This window comes from Arachis hypogaea, chromosome 8 (genome assembly GCF_003086295.3).
Source record: "Arachis hypogaea cultivar Tifrunner chromosome 8, arahy.Tifrunner.gnm2.J5K5, whole genome shotgun sequence".
NCBI classification, from domain to species: Eukaryota; Viridiplantae; Streptophyta; class Magnoliopsida; order Fabales; family Fabaceae; genus Arachis; species Arachis hypogaea.
In genome coordinates, this window is record NC_092043.1 from 16,448,391 (window position 1) to 16,473,446 (window position 25,056).

Below are 25,056 nucleotides of genomic sequence, written 5' to 3' on the forward strand. Positions count from 1 at the left end.
ATGGGAATCCGGAAAGTCCAACCTTGTCTATGGTATTCCGAGTAGGATTCCGGGATTGAATGACTGTGACGAGCTTCAAACTCGCGATTGCTGAGCGTGATGACAAACACAAAAGAATCAAGGGATTCTATTCCAACATGATCGAGAACCGACAGATGATTAGCCGTGCTGTGACAGAGCATTTGGACCATTTTCACTGAGAGGATGGGATGTAGCCATTGACAACAGTGATGCCCTACATACAGCTTGCCATGGAAAGGAGTAAGAAGGATTGGATGAAAGCAGTAGGAAAGCAGAGATTCAGAAGGAACACAGCACCTCCATGCACTTATCTGAAATTCCCACCATTGAATTACATGAGTAACTCTATCTTTATTTTCTGTTTATTATTTATTATTACTCGAAAACCCAATAATCAATTATTATCTGCCTGACTGAGATTTACAAGATGACCATAGCTTGCTTCATTCCAACAATCTCCGTGGGATCGACCCTTACTCACGTAAGGTATTACTTGGACGACCCAGTGCACTTGCTGGTTAGTTGTGCGGAGTTGTGACTAAGTGTGATTCACGTTTGAGAGCGCTACCAAGTTTTTGGCGCCATTGTTGATGATCACAATTTCGTGCACCACTGGCCATCAAGGAGAACTCAAGACATTTAAGGCATTGGGCAATGTATTCTTTTGGCCGAGAATGCACTGGGACATTCACAAATTCATTAGGGAGTGCAACACTTGTCAAACAATCAAATACTGTCCATCCAAGACTCAAGGACTTCTTCAACTATTACCGGTACCCAAGGGACCACGGATAGAGCTCTCCATGGACTTCATTTTTCATCTTCCTAAATCTGCCGGCTACTCGACCATCATGGTGGTGGTGGTCCGCTTTAGTAAGACAGCCCACTTTGAAGCTCTGTGTCATGGCTTTACTATTGCATCTGTTGCTAAGGTATTCATTGCTTCCGTAGTCAAGCTACATGGCTTCCCTGCTGTCATTGTCTCCGACCGTGATCCCATTTTTCTCATAATCTCAAGAGGGATGGTCAAAGTGAAGTCACAAATCATTCCTTGGAGCAATATTTGTGGGCATTCACCCATTCTCGACCACAGTGTTGGGTTTCCTTCCTTCCTTAGGCTGAGTTTTGCTACAATAGCTCCTTTCATTTTGCACTCCAAATGACACCCCATGAAGCATTGCACGGGTTTTCAATGAACCTTCCACCGGGTTATATTTGAGGGGCTTCTCCAGTACTAGAAGTGGATCAGTTTTTGCGCACTAGAAAAATCCTTAACGATGAATTGGAATTTTATCTGCATCAAGCAAGGCAGAGAATGAAAGCAAGCAGATAAAAATTGCAAAGATAAGGAGTTCAAGGAGGGTGATTGGGTTTTATTGAAGCTTAAATCATATCGGTAAATTTCACTCTTCCTCAAGGAACACCCAAAGTTAGGACGACAGTTCTTCGACTCTTACCGTGTGCAACGGCGAGTTGGAAAGCTCTCATACCAGTTGGAGTTACCGGAGGGGAGCACTATTCACATGGTCTTCCACGTCTGTATGGCGAGAGGGAGCGCCAATCGAACAGGTGTTGGTGAATTAGGCAGGGTCACCTCGCGATGAAACAGCTTGGGTAGACAAGGATGAACTCCAATGTTTGTTCTCAGATGTTGACCTTGAGGATAAGGTCCTTGTCGGACAGGGGATATTTGATGCGAATATGAACTCTGATCCGGGTGAGCAAACCGACTCAATGAAAGGCCCAGCGAAAAAATTAGCTGATGCACCTACTAAAGAGGGGGCAAGAAGCAGCAAGTCCAATTAAAAATAGGAGAGTGAGAAAGGGACTATCAAATAGGGATGTCAACAGGGCAGGGCAGGGCAGGGGTGGGGGATGCCTCCCTGCTCCCCATCCCCACCCTCATATTTGCTCCCCGTCCCCATCCCCGTTTCCTGCCATGGGAGAATATTGCTCCCTATCCCCATTCCCCATAGGGTCCCCATCCCCCATCTATCTGATAGTTCTAACAAATTATTAATTTCCATATGAATAGAGTTGCAAGTATCCATCCTAAATAAAAACAGCAATATTTTATATAAAAAGTCTAAACAACAAGATGGTAACTTTTTATGAAATGACGCATTGGGGGGACGTAACCGCAAGCCAGAGGACAGAGCAGTGGACGAGGTAGGAGACGCGGCAATAGGGGGAGAATGGACACGACATTAAACTTATGGAAAGGAACACCGCAAATAGAGAGCACGACATGGTGAGGGTGATGGCACGGTGAGGTGTGATGATGCGGTGAGAAGGGAGAGTGGCGAAGGGGTGGCTGCAGAGAGGTTGGATGGAGTATGGAGTATGGACAGCGTTAGGGATCTCTGAATTGAAGAAGGGTTATGCAAATGAGTATTAGGAGTTTTGGGTTTCTATATATATGTTTTAGGTTTCGGGGATTAGCGGGGACGGGGCGGGAATTGCCGTTCGGGTCTCGGCGCCTGCCTCGGGAGAATTTTGTCCCCCGTCTCCATCCCCGCAAAAAATTTTTTCCATAGTTGGATCTCATTCGGGATAGTTCCTGCAGGAATTCCCACGTTTTGGAAAGTTTTGTCATCTCTACTATCAAATGGAGAAGTGAGTGTGGGTGCACAATAGAGGTGGGATGGAGAGTTAGTTAGAACACCATGAGAATATAATGAGAGGTGAGAGATAGTAAAAGGCAAGAAATGATTAAGTTTGTTTCGAGTAGAATTTATTTTTCTTAAACTCGAAGACAGGAAATTGTAATGTACCTTTGTATCTCGGAATTAATAAATCATTCTTCTTTTTCTCTTAATCAAATTTTATATTAATTTTTCTTTATTATCATATTTTTGTGCAACAAGTGATTAATAATTGATAAGGTGTATAATTTAAAAGAGTCAGATATTATTTTTTATAACAAATATTTTAAAATTATTTTTATAAATTCGTGTGACAGTAAAATATAAAAAAAATAAAAAAATCAAAAATCAAAAATCAAATTAACACAACAATTTATTTATATAAAAATATATAATATAGCTGAAAAGATTCAATATTTTATAAGGAAACAAAATGACTTTTATGAGTACAAATTTTATGCACAGAAGATAATGTTTATAATTCAATTAATAAAGTTAAAAGAATACCAGTCTATTACATATGTAATAACCAAAAACATGGTTTAATAATATCTTACCACATATTGGCTCTCATTCCAAGTTTTCAACTAAACCAAAAATTAATTTCTAGAGTGGTTTATCTAAGTATTGAACATTCAAATTATATTTTATATATGTAATAAATTAGCGACAGACTTCTAAAAAATTTTGATATACAATAATTGTATATAAAATTATCATAGGATATAAAATTATCAAATGTCTATTATCTTATACTAATTAAATGCTTACAAATAAAAATAACATGAATGAAAATGAAACTTTATATTATTTTTTTAAATTGTGCTATTTTTTATAATAAATTTTGTATAAATTTTTAGTATATAAATTAAATTATATTAAATCAATTTATATCCAAAAATATTTTTTCTTTTAAAAATTTTGTGAACTAATATTCATAAATATCTACAAATATTCTTACTACTAAATTCAGCTAGACTCATTTTAGAATTTAACAAAAATATATGATGTATTCTATAATAAAATTATTTAAAATTTTTTTATTAATAATCTTAACATATTCAATACACATATTAGCGAAATCCTTATTTTTATACCGATGGAACTCACCACCCTGAATTCAGCAATCATTTCTAATGTTTACATATACTGCCTAGGGGTGGCAGAAGAACCCGAACCCGCGGGTATCCGACCCGCCCCTACCCGGTCGGGGCGGGTTTAAACCCGACCCGAAGCGGGGCGAGTTCATATCGGGGCGGGTAGTTGAACGGGGCGGGGCGGGGTCGGATTCATGATAAACCCGCCCCTACCCGCCCCGGAGTGCACATATATAAATACATAATTTTTGGGATTAGGGTTCAGTTCTCACCCACCGCCACTTACCTTTAGTTCCCAAATCCCAACCCTCAACTCACACAGTCACACCTCTTCAGACTTCATCTCTTCTCCAAGGACGCCGCCCTCTTCAGCTCTTCTCCAATGCCGACCACCTCTGCTCAGTTGCACCATACCTCCAGTCAGTCTCCGTCAAAGCTCGCCCGTCGCTGTAGCCGGTCGGCGTCGCTCCCACTTTTCTCCTCAGCGTCACTGTTCTCACCGTCACTGTCCTCGCCGGCTCGCCTCTCCAGTCTGCGATCTCTGGTCTCTGCTCGCCTCTTCGTCATCGTCTTTCTGCTAACTGGTAAGCACTCCTCTCCGACTCTCTTCTTCAGTTTTTTTTAAGTTAATTTTTATGATTTATTTTTTATGTTAAAATAGTTAAACTAGATTCAATATTATTTATGATTGTTGTTGATAGTTGATAATCTGATTTTGTGGTGTTAATGGTTGATTTTCTGATGTTAATTGTTGATGCTTTGAATTTTGATTTTGTGTTGTTGATGTTTTAAATTTGTAAATCTGATTTTTTATTTTGTGTTGTTGATGTTTTAAATCTATAAATCTGTAAATCTGATGTTTTAAATCTATAAAACTGTAAATGATTTTTTATTCATTTCATCTGCAACAATTTTCTTTTTGAATGCAACATGCAGTTATGGATTATGCTGCTTTTCAGTTATAAATGAATAGGGCAAAACATATGGTGCTAAAGCTTTTTTTCATTTTCATAAGAAATATTACTTTGAAACTACACTCCTAACAGATTCCTTCAATGCTTTCCTGATCAAACTCCCATTTTTTTTAATTTAATTCTGTGTATTATTTTTATGATTATGTCTTGTTCATTATTTGTCTCATTCAATTGTTTTGATTTTCATTCCTTGCTTCGGCTTTATTTTTTTCTGTCACTAGTTTGATTTGTCCGTATTATTCCTATTATATCTCGTGATCTGATTAGCTTGTATTCAGCATGTTGTGTGAAAAATTGGATTATTATTGTTAAAAAAATATTGGAAGTTCTCTGTTCTTATTATGAATTTGATGTAAATAGATTTTCATTGTTAAAACACATTGGAAGGACCTATTTTTTTATTGTTTAAGAGAGCATGTAGTTTTCTTATTTGAAACACTGAACATTTAGTTTTTGAGTTGAAGCTGAAATGTGTCAGTATAATAATTGAAACTAATAAATTCTTTGTTGGATGTTAATTATAACTGAGATTTTTATTTTGAATGAATGGCAGAGATAGGTGAGGAGGTAAAAGTAATTGTTCCTGAGTCTGTGCTTAAGAAGCAGAAGAGGGAGGAGGAATGGGCCTTGAAGAAAAAGGAGGAGTTTAATGCTGCAAAGAAGAAGAGAGTTGAGAGCCGCAAGCTCATTTAGAGCAGGGCAAAGCAATATGCAAAGGAATACCAGGAGCAGGTTGCATTTCACCTTAATCTATTTCCCTTTTTCTCTGATTTAATGTTTGTTTCTGTTTCCTTTATTACTTAATATTTATTTATGTTAATTTTTTACATAATACTAATTAATTTATTAATTTCTACCTCTTTAGATTTTTAGGTTTGAATCTTGACCTTCAAACCTTTAATGATGATGAAGATATGAAAAGTGATCAAGAATAATGATTGAAGACTCTTTTGATGCAATTTCTTTATTATACTATTAAATTTGTAGTGATGAAACATTTTTTTTAATTTCAAGTTATTTGACACTGTTGCTTCTGTTTGTATCTTAATTTATATATAAATGTGTAAAAATTAAAATATTATTTAATTTTTACAGGGACGGGTAGGGGCGGGGCGGGTACCCGTGGGGGCGGATTAGGGTAGGGCAGGCTACTACCCGCGGGTAGGGGTGGGGCGGGTAGTAGTGGAGTGCAAGGAGGGCGGGGCGGGGTCGGGTAGGGCAAAAACCCGCCCCTACCCGCCCCACTGCCACCCCCTAATACTGCCATTCTTGATTCTTAGAAAACACATATATTGCATTAAAATTCTAAAAATATTTTTTTTTTCAATTCACGATATCTCTTAACAGGTTAAGGCTAAAAATTAATTCGTTACGGATTTAAATTCTATTTAAAAATTTGTTATTGGCTAATAAATTATTGTGAAATTCAAACTTTCAATACTTACTTAAACAAACGAGTGAGCTTACCTTGATTTAAAAATATCTTTAATTACAAAACAATCCAAAAAAAACTCAAAAAGTCAAAATTACAAACGAATCCCAAAATCACACATGATGAATTTAGCACTCATGTACTTGCAAACCGCAATAAATAGATACAAAAATACACTTTTTCTTTTTCGTGTGGGAGAGAGAAGAGTGTATCTCCCAATGATGAAAGAAGAGAAGTGTTTAACTTTGTTATGAGAGCTACAAATCGGTGTCTCCGATTTGTTTTATTTTTTTCCTAAACAATCACAAATTAGACAGTCCGATATGTGATTTCGAAAATAAAAAAAATTTCAATATTAAAATTGGACTGTCTGATTTTTATTTTAAAAAATAAAAAAATAAAAAATACAAAACGGATCCTGTAATTTGTAGTTTTTTTTTAAATAAATCGGTCCCTCCGATTTATAGTTTATTTTTTTTTTCAAACAAATCGGACCGTCCAATTTAAATAAAACACCATATAAAAATTACCTAATCTTTTAATAACAATATATTACACATATATTTAACCAATATAAAAAAAAATTAGCCTACAAAAATAAAAGGCCCAAATTGAAAGTATCGCAATTTCGTCAATTCGATCAACCACGTGTAAATGTAATCGAACGGTTAACATTTTGCCACGTTTTGATGCTCTATTACAGTACACTACACCACGTTCACTCTCTTCAGCTTCTTTTTCTCTTTCTCTTCCTCTCGCTGTTGTCGTCCCTAACCTCCGATCTCTTCCAAAATGCTGGTACGCCTCGCCGCCAGTCGCCTCAGTGGGATCCGCCAGATTTTCCGTCAGGTTTTTCCGTCTTCTCCATTTCCATTATCATTTTCCACCCTCTCCTTCTTCCATTTTCTGATTTTAATTTTGTCCCGTTTTCAGCCTTCTAGGGCTTTCTCAACCGCTCTGAACTATGTAAGTACACCTCATCTTGGCTTCAATTTATTGAGTATTTGGGATTTGGGATTACTCGTTCGTTTTGATTGTTGATGTAATTTGTGTTGTGACTGCGGCAGCACATCGATTCTCCCGATAACAACCCTGACCTTCCTTGGGAATTCAGCGATGCTAACAAAAGCAAGGTATTTTATTTTTTATTTCTATTTATATTTTAGGTAAGTTTTTGTTGACTAGTTTAGCTGATTTTGGGATCCTGAAGAATCGAAAATCTTTGTAGCATTGTGTATAGTATACGCACTTTTTGGAGTATTTGGTTCTAGCGCAAGTTAGGCACCTTTATTGATAGATTTCGGATAAACAAGTCTAATGATGGAAGTAGATTTTTATTCTCTATCTGTTGTAAAGCTCGTGATGTTTGCAGAAATCCTTTTTGTCACATACATGTTGAGAAATTGTAAAGTTATTCTGCATTGATAATTTGTTGGGTTTTTCTTGTGAGGAGGACCATGAATGTTTTTATATTAGAGTTTGTTATAGTGATGCTAGGTCAGTTTCGACTGTGTCTAGTTATCTGTCATCTTACCTTAATGTGAGGAACTATTTTGTTCCGTGTTACAACTTTTGCTGAGTAGTTTGTTCTAATTACTTTAGTTATGGATATATAGGTTTTAAAGTTGGTTATTAGAGTTGAAAATATTTGCTGAGAATGGATAATTTCTGATTCGATGCCTTGCATCATAATATTTCCAAGAGATGTGGTTCTTTGATTCCACACACATATCAGGTATGTGATGTATAACTGCTTAGGTTTAGCATAAAAATTCTGATTATTTTATTCTGTGCTCCATGAAGGTCAAGGAGATTTTGTCTCACTATCCATCCAACTATAAGCAATCTGCAGTGATCCCTCTGCTTGATCTTGCCCAACAGCAGCATGGGGGATGGCTCCCTGTTTCTGCAATGAATGCGGTATGTTACCCTCCTGCCTGAAGGATTCTTCTTGGTATATCTGGTTATATAAGCAATTCATATTTCCGCATGCCTTTAGAATGAAAAAGGTGATCCACATAGGATTTCAGATTTTGAGTTACTGAACTGTATTGATTGTGCCTGACAGGCGATTTCTGTAAACTATGAAATAGTAGAAGACCCATAAAGTATTAGGATTTGGTGATGGTCATAAAGGGCCCCTAATGTTTGCAGTCTTTTCCTGTAAAGATGACCCTTTTCTGAAATCATCTTGAGGTTGTCTGAATTAAGTCTTCCACCGTGATCCTTCTTAAGCCTTGGATCCTTAACTGAAAAAGGTTCCATTATTGTTGTAAATAATTTTATTTTTGTTGTAAATGCTTATAACTATTTTATTGAGTTATACTTATAGCTTCGTATTGCAATGTGCTGAACTGGATATCCCAAACTTACTGTTTCCAAACTGAATTTCAATTTCTTAAAATGTGCATCAAGCCAGCAACCTATTCAAATTCGTTATTAACTGAAATTTTTGTGAATTATCAGGTGGCTAAGGTTGTAGAGGTTGCTCCTATTCGAGTATATGAGGTTGCAACATTTTACTCGATGTTTAATAGAACTAAGGTGGGAGGCATATCATGCTTTAATGCTGTCAGCTTTGCGAATCCACAGTAAAGATAGTCAATGCTTATGTAGATCATTTTGCCTAAAATTTCAGGTTGGGAAGTACCATCTATTGGTTTGTGGCACAACTCCTTGTATGATACGTGGTTCACGAGATATTGAAGGTGCTTTATTGAAGCACTTGGGAGTGAAGCGCAACGGTTTGTTAACTTTTGATTTCTCCATTCTTGTTGAACCTGATATTGTTCGTGATCAGTTGGAACTGTGAGCAATGATTTAAGAAATACTTTCTTTTCACCTCTGATTTGCAGAAGTAACTAAAGATGGTTTGTTTTCTGTTGGGGAAATGGAATGCATGGTGAGTCTTTTTCTTTGACTTGTATCTTAATGCGTGGTCCTAGTCCTCCTAGTGTTTGCACTGGCACATCATAATATATTCGTTGGAAATAATTGCATAAAGTACATAACTGGAGTGAATATTGATGTGGTAGCTTTGGATATCCTTGATGACAAATTTTACAACTTTCTGGAATTTACGTTTTCCAGTAATGCTAAAGTTATCCGCATGATCCCTCTATTATTTAGATAAAGAAACACTAGCTCAAACTTATGGGACATCATTATGATTTAAATTCCAAACAGTTGCATCGCATGCTTAACATCTCTGTTTACATATATCAAGCAGTGGCAACATCATATTCTTGGCTGTAATTTTATTGACTAAACTAATGAATGTATGATCATATTTGATGGTGTTATACAGGGATGTTGTGTAAATGCTCCTATGATCACAGTGGCTGATTATTCGAATGGATCAGAAGGATACACTTATAATTATTATGTAGGTCTTTTTTCTATCCATTTTTTTGTTGTTATTCAATTTTGGGGTGGTGTATACTGAAACCCACGTGATAATATATGTCTTACTTGTGTTGATTCAGGAAGACGTTACCCCAGAGAAAGTAGTAGAGATAGTAGAAAAGCTCAGAAAGGGCGAGAAGCCACCGGTAAGGATATTCGTCTCAGTCTGTTTCTTTGTTGTGCATGTTTTGGAAACTTACACCTTCCGTGACTCTATTTTGTTGTATTTAGCGTGGCACACAAAATCCACGGCGGATTATGAGTGGACCCGAAGGAGGGAATACTACTTTGTTGAGTGAGCCGAAGCCTCCTCCATGCCGCGACCTTGATGCCTGCTGAGGTCAAGGTGTGATGCTTTTTGCCTTCAATAATTTAAGGCATGCACGTCTGATGAGCTTGCCTTGTTTGGGACATTATTAAAATTGTTAAGAGGCTCAGCTAAATTTTTTATGAACCTGCCAGGGGATGGCTTCCGTAAAAAAAAAATCTGTTCCATAAAATGCCATAAATTTGTTGGCTTGTTTCTTACCTACCAGTGTTTATCTTTCCTTGTTTATCTGTACTATGTACATTAATCAACATGAATGAAATTTGAGATTGCGACGAATCATCAAATAATGAAAATATGAAATTTAGGGAACAACGCATTAATCAAGATTTAATTCATTTTCAAGGTTTTAATTAAAAGTATTGAACACAAGAGGTTGCTAGTTGCTACTCACTAGTTATAACTTTCTCTACTTTCTCTCGTTTAGTTTTGTTTTTGTCAAGTTTTGAACTAAATGAAAAGGGATAGTTTTATGATTTCACACTAACATGAGGAAATATTGGTTTTAAATTTTATAACATATGGAGATAGGTCTGATAATTTGTAATGATATTTTAATATTTTATTAATATTAAATATAAATTAATTTTTATTTTTTTAATTATATAAAATATTTAAAATATTTTTTATTTAATAAATAATATTATATTATTTTTAAATTTATTTTTCCTAAAACGGTTTGGGGGTTTTGAGCAATTTTTATAGGTTTTAATCCTTAAGGCTATGTTTGGTTGGAAGGAAAGAAACAAAAAGAAAAGAAATTGGTTAGAAGGAAAGAAATAAAAAAAAAAAAGAAATAGAAAGGAAAGAAAAAAAAAGAAAATAAATTAAGTAAATTTTTATTTTTCTTAGATATTGTTCATACCCTGGCCCAACAGTAAAGGTCCAGGTCTAAATAAAAGGCCTAATCCCACGGATTGAGTCTCACCCAATACCAACCTTCGTCCTATGAAGTCGGTTCTCACCACAACTTGCTCTAAAGAAGTCGGGTACGAGGGTTAGCTGGCAGATAAACACTCATTCAAATGAGTAACTGCCCCTAGAATCTCTCTAACCACTTTCAAGAGCCATATCCTAACCTCCCTAAGATAATGGGACGGTTAACACCCTAAAAAGGTGGCACTACTCCAACGGTGGTTATTGGTTCACCACTATAAATACACTGACACCCCTCAGGTATCTCTAAGTTCCAATACATTCAAAAACCTGCTTAATCCTTTGCTGACTTAGGCATCGGAGTGTCTTTGCAAGTACCACCCCCCATTCTTTCACACACACAAGTCGGACGGAGGTTCCCGAGTTGTAGATCCACTTGAAGCCTCCTTCTTCATACCTTTGAGCCAACCAACGCCATCCAACCCATTAATCTCCGGTTACCCACTGTAACATTGGCGCCGTTGCCGGGGACCCGAGAGATCAACCAGTGATGGCGGACAGATCCCCCGAAGAGGGTCATGTGGAGTCAGATTCTGAACAAGAAAATCTGGACACAGGTAATAATGATGCAGACTTGACCAATGATAAACACAGGGAAGGTACCTCCGGAGTAAAAAATCCGAAGGGGAACTCTTCAGAAGGGCGCGAATAAGAGAAAGAGGGACCCTCCCATGCAACTGAACTCATGGGATTAGTCCACAGTCGCCTGAAACAGTTAGAACAAGAACGGGAGCGACAAAAGGAGACTGAAAAGAACCTAAAAGAGGAGATGGAACGACGAAAAGAGTTAGAAAGAAAACTTTTAAAGTTAGAATCCTCCCTCAAAGGTCGGAACTTCCGTGACGAGCAAGAAGAACCGCCCCTAGGAGGGGAGGATCCCTTCAGTGAGGACATAATGAGGGCAAAAGTTCCGAGAAACTTCAAAAGCCCCGATATGGATCTCTACGATGGAACCACGGATCCGAAGCATCACTTAAGCAATTTCAAAAGTCGGATGTACCTAGCTGATGCTTCTGACGCTACGCGATGCAAAGCTTTTCCGACCACCCTATCGAAAGCAGCGATGAAGTGGTTCGACAGCCTCCCCCAAGGTCGGTCACCAGTTTTGAAGACCTCTCGAGGAAGTTTTTGATGAGGTTCTCTATCCAGAAAGACAAGGTGAAACATGCGCCGAGCCTCTTGGGAATAAAGCAGGAGGTCGGAGAATCCCTACGAGCCTATATGGAAAGGTTCAACAAAGCATGTTTAGAGATTCAAAACCTGCCCACAGAGGCAGTCATAATGGGGTTAGTCAATGGACTTAGAGAAGGTCCCTTCTCACAGTCCATATCTAAAAGACACGCCGTCTCTCTAAGTGATGTACAGGAAAGAGCTGAAAAGTACATCAATATGAAGGAAAATGCTAAGCTGAGAGACCTGAGTTAGCGACCTGGGCACCCTCCCTCAACAAAAGTGAGGGAGAGGGAAACCAAGAAAAAGGAAGAACTCGGTCTCGAGAGGCCAAGAAAATACCACTCTTATACTCCTCTGAAAGTTTCTATAGTGGATGTATACAGAGAGATTTGTAATACTGAAAGGCTGCCGCCCCCTAGACCCATTAAAAATAAAAAAGGGGGGAGCCGCAGCGACTACTGTGAGTACCATAAAATATATGGTCACTCCACAAATGACTGTTACGACCTTAGGAATGTGATAGAAAAGCTGGCTAGAGAGGGTCGGCTTGACAGATATCTCATAGAAAGGTCGGATGGTCACGAAAAAAGGAAGCGAGATGATGTAGATAGAAGAGACCCACCACCACAGACTCCGGAGAGACATATACATATGATCTCAGGAGGGTTTGCAGGAGGGGGCCTCACTAAGTCCTCTCGCAAGAGACATCTCAAGCGAGTCTACCAGGTCGGAGGTGAATCCGCCGACCTCCCCACCATTTCATTCACCAAAGAAGATGGGCAAGGAATAATCCATGGACATGATGATCCAGTGGTAATAACTATGATCCTAGCAAATACCCATCTCCACAGAACCCTAATAGACCAAGGAAGCTCGGCGGACATCCTTTTTAAACCCGCTTTTGACAAACTAGGGTTGGATGAGAAAGAACTAAGAGCCTACCCCGACACCTTATACGGGTTGGGCGACACGCCAATAAAGCCACTAGGATTTTTACCCCTCCACACCACTTTTGGAAAGGGGGAAAAATCAAAGACTCTGAGTATAGACTTCATAGTCATCGATGTGGGGTCAGCATATAACGCTTTAATCGGCAGAGCTACTCTTAATCGACTCGGAGCAGTGGTATCCACTCCCCACCTTTGCATGAAATTCCCGACTTCAGCGGGGATAACAACGGTAAGGGGAGATCAAAAGTTGGCAAGGAAATGCTACAATGAAAGCCTAAACCTGAGAGGAAAAGGCAAAGAAGTTAACACAATAGAACTCGGTGGCGCAAGGGCTAGAGAAGAGCTGCGACCACAACCGGAAGGAAAAACCGAGGAGATACAGGTCGGTAAAGAGGAAGGAAAAAATACTCACATAGGAGCCAACCTAGAGGAAACCCTAAAACAAGGATTAATTAAGCTCCTAAGAGAAAACTCCGACCTCTTTGCTTGGAAGGCTTCCGATATGCCTGGGATAGACCCCGAGCTCATGTCCCACAAACTCTCGGTCTACCCGGGGTCCCGACCTGTACAACAAAGAACACGCAAGCTCGGCCCAGAACGAGCCCTAGTAGTAGAAGAACAAGTACAGGCGCTCCTAGAAGCTAGCTTCATCAGAGAAGTCAAGTACCCAACATGGCTAGCCAATGTAGTACTAGTAAAAAAAAATGACAAATGGAGAATATGTGTCGACTATACCGACTTGAATAAGGCATGTCCCAAGGACCCTTATCCACTGCCAAGTGTTGATACTCTAGTAGACTCCAGCTCGGGGTATCAATACTTGTCGTTCATGGACGCCTACTCGGGGTATAATCAAATCCCGATGTATGAGCCAGATCAGGAGAAGACATCATTCATCACACCCAGAGCTAATTTCTGCTACGTGGTCATGCCATTTGGATTGAAAAATGCAGGGGCCACATATCAAAGGTTGATGAATAAGGTGTTCGCCTCTCATCTTGGGGGCCTAATGGAAGTATATGTCGACGACATGTTGGTAAAGACCAAGAAGGAAGTCGACCTCTTATCAGACCTTTCACAAGTTTTTGACACCATAAGGCTGCACGGGATGAGACTAAATCCCGTAAGTGCGCCTTCGCGGTGGAAGCAGGGAAATTTCTAGGGTTTATGCTAACACAAAGAGGGATCGAAGCCAATCCCGATAAGTGTAGAGCTATCCTGGAAATGAAAAGCCCGACTTGTTTGAGAGAGGTCCAGCAGCTGAATGGCCGACTTGCAGCCCTCTCCAGATTTTTAGCAGGATCAGCACTAAAATCCCTTCCACTGTTCTCCTTATTGAGAAAGGGATGTCAGTTCGAATGGACCCCTGAATGCGAGGAGGCGTTCCAGGAGTTCAAAAAGTTCTTAAGCCAACCTCATATTCTGACCCGACCCGTAGCTGGAAAAGCCCTCGTCCTATACTTATCTGTAGCGGACAAGGCTGTCTCATCAGCCCTGATAAGAGAAGACGAGGTCGGCCAAAATCCAGTATATTTCATCAGTAAAGTTCTACAAGGCCCTGAGCTAAGGTACCACAAACTAGAGAAGTTTGCCTACTCCTTAGTAGTAGCCTCACGAAGGCTACGGCCTTACTTTCAAGCTCACACAATAAGAGTCCGTACGAACCAACCCATGAAGCAAATCCTCCAAAAGACGGATGTTGCAGGAAGAATGGTTCAATGGGCAATAGAGCTCTCCGAGTTCGACTTAAGATATGAAACTCGGACGGCGATTAAAGCCCAATGCCTCGCCGACTTCGTTGCAGAATACGCAGGGGATCAGGAGGAAAAACCAACTACATGGGAACTCTATGTAGATGGATCCTCCAACAAAACAGGAAGCGGTGCAGGCATAATATTGGTAGATGAAAGAGGAACCCAGATAGAGGTTTCACTAAAATTTGAATTCCAAGCTTCAAATAATCAGGCAGAGTATGAAGCCTTGATTGCTGGATTGAAGCTGGCAGAAGAAGTCGGTGCTACAAAGGTGATGATATACAGCGACTCACAAGTGGTGACCTCCCAAATAAGTGGAGAATATCAGGCAAAGGACCCAAATATGAAGAGGTACTTGGAAAAAATTTTGGAACACCTTGGGCGCTTCGCAGAAACCGAGGTCAAGCACATAACTCGGGATCTGAATAGCAGAGCAGACGCCCTATCCAAGTTAGCAAGTACCAAGCCAGGAGGAAATAACAGAAGCCTGATCCAAGAAACTCTCCAGGAACCCTCAGTGGTAAAAATAGAAGACAAACAAGAAATCTTTGAAGTGGTCGGATTAAACCTCGGATGGATGAACCCCTTGGTCGAATACATGAAATTCGACACCCTCCTCAAGGAGGAGAAAGAGGCTAAGAAGATCCGAAGGGAAGCACAACACTACACCTTGGTGAGAAATATTCTCTACAGAAGGGGGATATCAACACCATTGTTAAAGCGCGTACCGACCTCAAAAACCACCAAGGTGTTAGAGGAAGTCCACAGTGGAATCTGCGAAAATCATCTCGGAGCAAGGTCACTAGCCAGGAAAGTAATCCGAGCAGGATTCTACTGGCCGACCTTGCAGAAAGATGCCATAGAATTTGTGAAAAAGTGCCAACCATGTCAGATGCATGCAAATTTCCACGTGGCTCCCCCAGAGGAGCTCATCAGTATCACTTCTCCATGGCCCTTTGCAAAATGGGGAATGGATTTATTAGGTCCTTTTCCCCAAGCGCCAGGACAAGTCAAATACCTGATCGTGGGTGATGACATGTCATCATATACCTATTTTTCTATGCTTTTTCATACAAGAAATTGATGAATTGTGCTTAAATATTGAATGCTTTTGTGATTAAATGGTATATTTCCTTGATCTTTTAAATTTATAAATCTTGTAGGAAATAAGAAGAAAAAGAAGCAAAGAAGCACAAAATAAGCTAAAAAGGAGAAAAAAATAGCTTTGGGGCACACTTTGAAGTTGGAGCACACTTTGGAGCCTTAGGCCACGCTTTTAAAAGCGTGGCCCATGACCAAATCAAAGGAGGAAGCAACCAGCACGCACACTGCCCTGCTCTTGCCAAGGGCAGGGCAATATCGTGATGAAGCAAAGTGAGGTTGAAGCAAATTTTCGCTAAGTTAAAATCTGGGCGCTCACAGCATGACCATGCCTACTTCAAAGGGCTATAACTTGAGCTACAGACGACCGATTGATGTGCTTTCAGTTGCGTTGGAAATCTGACATTAAGAGCTTTCCAACGATATATAGCAATTCATATTTGGCGTACAATTGAGGCATGAGTGAAAGGCATCTTTAAGAGCCAAAAATAAGCAAAAATAAACCAAAGTGCTTCCACCAAGGTTCGAAGCTGGAGCCTCACTCCAAAGCAAAGTAGCGCTCATTATTCTGCTCTGCCCTCTTAGAGAGAAGGGCAATGTCGTGCTTCTCTTCATGAAAAATCAAGGAAAATTGCTCCCCCAAATGCTTTCACAAGGGTTTGAACTTGGGAACTCCCCTTGGTGCATGGCACACAAATTGGCACGGCCAGCACGCACAACAAGGGAGCTTGGGCGCACAGCTTGGACGCACCATGACAACATTGCCCTATTCTCCACAAGGGCAGGGCAGCATCCTGATGCCCCTCCCAAAATTTGGCACGCTAGTTGGATCCTTACACAAGGCTTCCCTGCTCTGCCCTCCACAAGGGCAGGGCAGCCTCCTGGGAGCAAACACTTATGGGCCATAATCCAACCAAAATTCCATTTAAATTCAATTCCTCTCTAAATTGAATCAAGGCCAACCAAACCTATTTCTCCTCAAATTCAAAGCAAGCAAAGCCCACTCAACATGACTCAAAGGCACACAGAGAAGCTAGATTAGGAATTTCATTTTTGTGAATTTGTTTTTAATTTCAATTTCATTTTATTTTCATTTTGTAAAAAGCCTATATAAAGGCATCACTCTCATTTCAGAGGGGAAGCTAGATTAGAAGGAAGCTAGCCCCATTAGAGAATATTGGAGGGCAGCTCCATTAGAAAGCTCTCTTAGTTTTCATTTTCGTTTTGGATCTTAGGTGGAGAATTGAAGAACTTCTGTTTCAATTCCACCTTGAGATCTCTTGTTAATCTTTCTGCATAATTCAAAATTCATTTGCTGTTTTAAATCTTTTTGTTCTGCAACTCTAGCTTTTCTGTTTTGGATCTTGAATTGAGGTTGAAGAGCTCCATTGATTCAAATTCTGAGAATCATCTTCCACTCTTCCTCTCAATTGATCTAAGGATTGGGTTTTAATCTCTCTGCTATTTTTTAAACCTCAGTTTCTTCTGCAATATATTTTCTGACTGAACAAAGGAGAATTGAGATCCAGATTTGCTTCCTGAGTTCATTGCTCTTCTTGGATCCTCAAATTCTCTTTTAGATTTTACAATTGAGCTAAGTTTCTTTCTGTCTTGTTCTTCAAGCAATTTTTTATTTCTGTTTGAATCTGCTGTACTTACTTCATCTTTTACTTCTTTGCTTGATTGCACTTTACATTTTCTTGTTGAAGTTTTAATTTCCCTGCACCCACTCCCTTTTACATTTCCTACAATTTACATTTCTTGTCATTTAAGATTTTGTTAATTTACATTTCTTGCTCTTTAAGTTTCTGTCCATTTTTACTTTCTGCACTTTAAATTCATTGCAATTTTACTTTCTGATGATCAACTTCACACAATTCACTTAAATGTTAGCTTGACTAAACTAATTACCCACTAAAGTTGCTTGATCCATCAATCCCTGTGGGATCGACCTCACTCTTGTAAGTTATTATTACTTGATGCGACCCGGTATACTTGCCGGTTGGATTTGTGTGTTGGAAATTCGTTTTCCGCAAAAACACCCATCAAGTTTTTGGCGCCGTTGCCGGGGATTGATTTAGATCAACAATGATTAAGTGGGTGAGAAGTATAGATCAAGCATTTTTTTCTTTTTTGTTCTCTGTTCTATGTTGAAACCAAGGTGTTTGTGTTTTTGCCTCACTAAGCAAAACTCATTTCTGATATGAGTAATTTCAATTTTCATTGGTGTTGTGTTTTAGAAAATTCAAATGGGGTTCAACTCATCTTGTGATCAAACAAATTTTCTGGGATATCACCCACCATCACAAATCTCTAATGGTGGTTGGGAATATCACCAAGAATTTACAGATTCTAAGCACTCCAATCCATGGAGATGCACTTCAAAGCCATAAGATGAACAAGATAATCATATGGGATATTTCTCACCACCACAAAATGATTCAAGTCCTTATTCTAATGGTGGATGGGAGTATCACCAAGGAATGAAAGAGCATGAATACCTCCCAGAGCCACAAAGTGACTCCCACTGTGATGATAGTTACACAAACCGTGGCTGGGAAAGGAATCTCAAGGATTCATGCTCCATTCATCAAGAAACATCCTTCCTGGAGTATACTCTCAATAAAGTCATGAAAAATTATCCACCCTCACTTTCCAATTTCTCATTTGAAAGTTCTTCATCACTTGATTATGCCTCAACACAAAGTTTTCTCCAAAATCCATACAAGTCATCTTACCAACCACAAAATTCATCCCACAACTCACAAAACTCATTCCACACCCCTCAACACAACTTCACCACAACAAGCCAATGGCAAGCCATTGAAATACACAGACAACTCGTGAAAAGACACACACAATCCCAATCTTGAAAAGAAATCCTCTTCAAGAAGATGAATGAGACCTCAGAGCAAACAAGGAGGAACTTAGAACCATCAAACAGAGAGGATGAAGACCAATTTGTGGGTGAGAAAGTGGAAAAGCAAGATGAGGAAGCCTTTGTGTCAAGTGAAATTTCAATGAAAAATGAGGTGGTGGAGGTATTTGAACCTGAACTTGCATATTCACAGAAGCCACTTAAGATGATAAAGGAACATGAAAGCTCACAACCCCCACAAACCTCCCTGAACCAAAGATGCTCAACACTGATTGAAAGATATGAAGAGGAGATGAAGAAATCATGGGAAGAACAACAAACCTCTTCTATGAAAGTGCTATTAAAACAAATGTTGAGTGTAAAAGAGGAAGTGGAAGAACAAGAAAGTGAGGAGGACAATCAAGGACGTCCAAACTCAAGTGAAGCAGAGAAGTGCAAAGAGGAACAACTCATGGAACCACCAATGCAAGAGGCTCTTGATGAAGAAATTACTCCAAAAATCACACAGCAACCATGTCTTGACATCCAAAAAGTGAAGGCAATTAACAAGAGCACCAAGAAGAGGATTGTGACCAAGATACCAAGGACAACATTCAAGAGAAGGTCAACTGCAAGCAATCCTTCCCCTGGACCACTAGCAAGCAAGCTCAATCAAGCCATGTACAAAAGGAGGCTTGCTGAGAAGAAACCAAGAAAGGGGACAATAGCTGAAACTTCTCCCCCCTTGAGGTCATTCCTCTTAACAAATTGGAAGAAGAGGAAGAAAGTAAAGAACAGGTAGATAGTAGGTACATTTTTTCTCCTTGCTTTGTTTAAATTTCAATAAATTGGCATATGATCACATTCTAAGTTTGGTGTTGCCTTGCAACAAATTGTTTTCAATCCCTTTTGGATGATTGCATCAATTCTACATGGAAGTGTCACACTAAGATTCTAAGTTTAGTGTGCCACTTAATTTTCTATGCAATGAATCCAACAACATCACTTGTCTGCATAATCATATTGCCTTTTACAGTGTTATTTTTCTTCTTAGTTGGATAATTTTTGTTTTCTCTTTGTTTCATTTATTTACTTGTTTTTAATGCTTTCCTTCATTAACTGTTTTTGTTAATACATCACCAAGACATCCTTATTCATGACAGACTCTTCATTTGGTGATTGTATTTAACATATAACAGTTTCTTTTGTTTAGTTTTAGTTCAAATAAATTAACATCTGGTTGCATTCTAAGTTTGGTGTTGCTATGCAACAAAATTTGGTTCCAATGCTTACTAGATACTTGCATTAATTTCAAGTGAAAATGTCACACTAAGTTGGTGTGCCACTTATTTTTTTATGCAATGTATCATGCACACCCTCTTATGTTTGCAATTACAATGTCTCTGTCTCTTGTGCCTTGATTTTTATCTTAAATTTTGCTTGCTTGCAACACATGTACTGCTAACATTTCATTGTGCAAGACATTCATGATCCATCTTAGCCCCATAGCCATTGTTCTAATTGTTGCTTGAGGATGAGCAAGCATTCTGAGTTTGGCAAGGGAAAGGGAAGAATAAGAAGAAAATGACAACAATAGAGAAGATGGACTACAAGGTTGTAAAGTTCCTTTTCCTCTCATTTGTTTCCAGCACTTTTAATTGCATGATTGTCTTTATATTCTCTGTATGCATGTGTGGTATGACTAAGCATAGCTTGAACTCTGATTGAAACATGGTGCTGTGACATTATAACTACCAACTTGAGCTTTGTGAATTCAAAAGCAATAAAGCATCATGATCATAAACAAACAAGGAATTAAAGAAGATTTTAGCATGTGCATACAAGTATTGGAAAGCTAGTATGATTAATTGTTGCTCAATTGCATTGTATTTTATTTAATTGAAGTTTTTATCTAGGACATTTTGTGAAATCTTTTGAAATCATGAAAACCTTGAAAAAGCAAATACAATTAAAGCAAGAAAAGAAAAAGGGAAAGAATGAGAAAGCTGAAGGCTCTGAGTACCAATGGCAATTTATTTGTTAAGTGCTTGTGGTGTTTATGTATCAAGCCAAATGCTTGAAAACAAAACACTTAGAAGTCAAGGCTAGGCTCAAGTGCAAAAGCACTCCCTCAAAGCTCAAGGCTCTGAGCATCAATGATTAGAGAATAAAAAAAATTTGATGAGCTTAATGAAGTTCTCTAATTAAATGCTTGTGATGCTTATGTATCAAGTGGTAATACTTGAAAACAAAGCATTTAGAAGTCGTAGCTTTGTTATAAACTCATGGGGCAAAGCACCCAAAAGGAGAAGCTAAAAAAAAAATCAAATGCTTGTTTCAAGGAAAAATTATAAGGAAAAGATTTCATAAATTGAGCTAGATAGAAGCATCAATCATTTACATTTCTTTTGTGATTGAAGCATGCATAGAAAACTAGCTTACCATGAACATTGAGTTGCTATTCTTCTTACCTTGGATTGTCAATCTTTATTGCATGATTCTTTTCTTGCTTGGGGACAAGCAATGTTTAAGTTTGGTGTTGTGATGACATGTCATCATATACCTATTTTTCTATGCTTTTTCATATAAGAAATTGATGAATTGTGCTTAAATATTGAATGCTTTTGTGATTAAATGGTATATTTTCTTGATCTTTTAAATTTATAAATCTTGTAGGAAATAAGAAGAAAAAGAAGCAAAGAAGCACAAAATAAGCTAAAAAGGAGAAAAAAAGAGCTTTGGGGCACACTTTGAAGTTGGAGCACACTTTGGAGCCTTAGGCCACGCTTTTAAAAGCGTGGCCCATGACCAAATCAAAAGAGGAAGCAACCAGCACGCACACTGCCCTGCTCTTGCCAAGGGCAGGGCAATATCGTGATGAAGCAAAGTGAGGTTGAAGCAAATTTTCGCTAAGTTAAAATCTGGGCGCTCACAGCATGACCATGCCTACTTCAAAGGGCTATAACATGAGTTACAGACGTCCGATTGATGTGCTTTCAGTTGCGTTGGAAAGCTGGCATTCAGAGCTTTTCAACGATATATAGCAATCTATATTTGGCGTACAATTGAGGCATGAGTGAAAGGCATCTTTAAGGGCAAAAAATAAGCAAAAATAAACCAAAGTGCTTCCACCAAGGTTCGAAGCTGGAGCCTCACTCCAAAGCAAAGTAGCGCTCATTATTCTGCTCTGCCCTCTTGGAGAGCAGGGCAATGTCGTGCTTCTCTTCATGAAAAATCAAGGAAAATTGCTCCCCCAAATGCTTTCACAAGGGTTTGAACTTGGGAACTCCCCTTGGTGCATGGCACACAAATTGGCACGGCCAGCACACACAGCAAGGGAGCTTGGGCACACAGCTTGGACGCACCATGACAACATTGCCCTGCCCTCCACAAGGGCAGGGCAGCATCCTGATGCCCCTCCCAAAATTTGGCACGCTAGTTGGATCTTTACACAAGGCTTCCCTGCTCTGCCCTCCACAAGGGCAGGGCAGCCTCCTGGGAGCAAACACTCATGGGCCAAAATCCAACCAAAATTCCATTTAAATTCAATTCCTCTCCAAATTGAATCAAGGCCAACCAAACCCATTTCTCCTCAAATTCAAAGCAAGCAAAACCCACTCAACATGACTCAAAAGCACACAGAGAAGCTAGATTAGGAATTTCATTTTTGTGAATTTGTTTTTAATTTCAATTTCATTTTATTTTCATTTTGTAAAAAGCCTATATAAAGGCATCACACTCATTTTAGAGGGGAAGCTGGATTAGAAGGAAGCTAGCCCCATTAGAGAATATTGGAGGGCAGCTCCATTAGAAAGCTCTCTTAGTTTTCATTTTCGTTTTGGATCTTGGGTGGAGAATTGAAGAACTTCTGTTTCAATTCCACCTTGAGATCTCTTGTTAATCTTTCTGCATAATTCAAAATTCATTTGCTGTTTTAAATCTTTTTCTTCTGCAACTCTAGCTTTTCTGTTTTGGATCTTGAATTGAGGTTGAAGAGCTCCATTGATTCAAATTCTGAGAATTATCTTCCACTCTTCCTCTCAATTGATCTAAGGATTGGGTTTTAATCTTCTCTGCTATTTTTTAAACCTCAGTTTCTTCTGCAATATATTTTCTGACTGAACAAAGGAGAATTGAGATCCAGATTTGCTTCCTGAGTTCATTGCTCTTCTTGGATCCTCAAATTCTCTTTTAGATTTTACAATTGAGCTAAGTTTCTTTCTGTCTTGTTCTTCAAGCAATTTTTTATTTCTGTTTGAATCTGCTGTACTTACTTCATCTTTTACTTCTTTGCTTGATTGCACTTTACATTTTCTTGTTGAAGTTTAATTTCCCTGCACCCACTCCCTTTTACATTTCCTGCAATTTACATTTCTTGTCATTTAAAAATTTGTTAATTTACATTTCTTGCTCTTTAAGTTTCTGTCCATTTTTACTTTCTGCACTTTAAATTCATTGCAATTTTACTTTCTGATGATCAACTTCACACAATTCACTTAAATGTTAGCTTGACTAAACTAATCACCCACTAAAGTTGCTTGATCCATCAATCCCTGTGGGATCGACCTCACTCTTGTGAGTTATTATTACTTGATGCGACCCGGTATACTAGCCGGTTGGATTTGTGTGTTGGAAATTCGTTTTCCGCAAAAACACCCATCAGTGGGAATAGATTACTTCACAAAGTGGATAGAAGCAGAACCATTGGCCACCATCACCGCACAAAGAATCGGAGGTTCCTCTACAAAAATATCATCACAAGGTACGGGATACCTCATTCCATTACTACAGATAATAGAACCCAGTTCACCGACTCTACCTTTAGAAGCCTAGTAGCCAGTATGAAAATCAAGCACCAGTTCACCTCGGTGGAGCACCCGCAAGCCAATGGGCAAGCCGAGGCAGCCAACAAAGTCATACTGGCAGGGCTAAAGAAAAGGTTACAAGATGCAAAAGGAGCCTGGGCTGAAGAGCTCCCACAAGTGCTATGGGCTTACAGGACGACCCCCCAATCCGCCATTGGAGAAACGCCCTTCCGACTAGTTTATGGCGTAGAAGCCATGATACCAATAGAAGTCAACGAACAAAGCCCAACAGTGATTCTCCATGACGAGATCGGAAATATACAGGGGCACAAAAAGGAGCTCGACTTGCTCCCAGAAGTCCGAGAAGAAGCCCAGATAAGAGAAGCGGCGTTGAAGCAAAGGATGACTACAAGATACAACAAAAAAGTCATTCGAAGAGCATTCACCCCAAGTGACTTGGTCTTGATCAGAAACGACATTGGAGTCAACAAATCAGGGGAAGGAAAGCTCGCTGCAAATTGGAAGGGACCATACAAAGTCAATGAGGTCTTAGGAAAAGGTTATTATAAAGTGACCGACCTGAACGGCACCGAGTTACCGAGGTCGTGGCATGCTTGTAATATGAAAAGGTACTACAGTTAAAAGCGAACTCTACTCCCTGATGTACTCTTTTCCCAACTTCACGATTTTTTCCCAAAATCAAAGGGTTTTTTCTGGAGATGGGTTTTTAACGAGGCATCATAGTAGGGGCTAAGGGAAATAGATTGTCAAAAACCCTTAGTAGCAATAAAGTACCTCCCCCAATTAATAAAGATCTTTTTCATCTTACAAATATCTCTTATAAATTCCTTTTTTGTTTTCTCTTTCTTTCTACGAAACGCGCCGACTTAAGCTCGACAAAACGTGAAAATCCCATGAACCGACCTAGATGGTCGTCAGGATAAAACGACGAGGTACAAGTCGGTGTAAAGAGGTTATATAAGTTGATCGTAAGAAACTCAGGGACAATCCGACTCATAAGTCGAAATGAAAACCCGAGTAGAAAAGCTCGGAAACACTTCGACCCGTAAATCGGAATGAAGAACCGAGTAGAAGAAAAACGCATCGCAAAAATAACCTAAGACATAAAAGCTCAATAAACCACAAAGTTGAGCATAAAGGAATAGTGGAAAAAAGAGATCGAAAAACTATTGAAAAGACTGTCCTAGATTCTTAAAGCGAAAAAAGCTCAGAAGAACAGACAAGTCGAATAAAAGGTTTTTGGGAAAAGGTCGAAAAGACTTCCTAAAATATCAAAAACAGAAAAGCATGCACGCATAAGGTAACTTAAACCCTTATCCAAAAAAGGGTATTTATTTTTTAACTTAAACCCTTATTAAAAAAGGGGTATTTTTAGTGTTTTGTTTACGGCCTTAAAAGGCCAAAAGTAAATTGTTCAAACACCACCAAAAACAAATAAAGAGTTTAAAAAAGGGGGGACCCACAGGCCGGGCCCCCAAATAGCCAACAAATTACTTTTTCTGAAGAGGAGTAGACGGATCACCACCACCAGAGTCAGGAGGAGCGCCACCAGGACCG

The 25,056-nt window shown here is 39.1% G+C and overlaps 1 protein-coding gene across 1 annotated transcript; it reads left to right on the forward strand.

Moving 5' to 3' along the window:
• The first annotated feature begins 6,811 nt into the window (after positions 1-6,811).
• Positions 6,812-10,181, forward strand: LOC112706328 (NADH dehydrogenase [ubiquinone] flavoprotein 2, mitochondrial). Its single transcript, XM_025757585.3, has 10 exons — positions 6,812-7,018; positions 7,103-7,135; positions 7,237-7,302; positions 7,973-8,089; positions 8,636-8,713; positions 8,808-8,913; positions 9,025-9,071; positions 9,477-9,554; positions 9,655-9,720; positions 9,806-10,181. The coding sequence occupies exons 1-10, from the start codon at positions 6,962-6,964 to the stop codon at positions 9,911-9,913; spliced, it is 756 nt and encodes a 251-aa protein (XP_025613370.1). The 5' UTR covers positions 6,812-6,961; the 3' UTR covers positions 9,914-10,181.
• Positions 10,182-25,056: the final 14,875 nt, after the last annotated feature.

What these genes read in the sequence shown, in the direction of transcription:
- LOC112706328 (XM_025757585.3), top strand. Translation starts at nt 6,962, where the DNA reads ATGCTGGTACGCCTCGCCGCCAGTCGCCTCAGTGGGATCCGCCAGATT. An exon ending in GCGATGCTAACAAAAGCAAG is followed by an intron (nt 7,303 to 7,972) that starts GTATTTTATTTT and finishes TGCTCCATGAAG; the next exon opens with GTCAAGGAGATTTTGTCTCA. An exon ending in CTGTTTCTGCAATGAATGCG is followed by an intron (nt 8,090 to 8,635) that starts GTATGTTACCCT and finishes GTGAATTATCAG; the next exon opens with GTGGCTAAGGTTGTAGAGGT.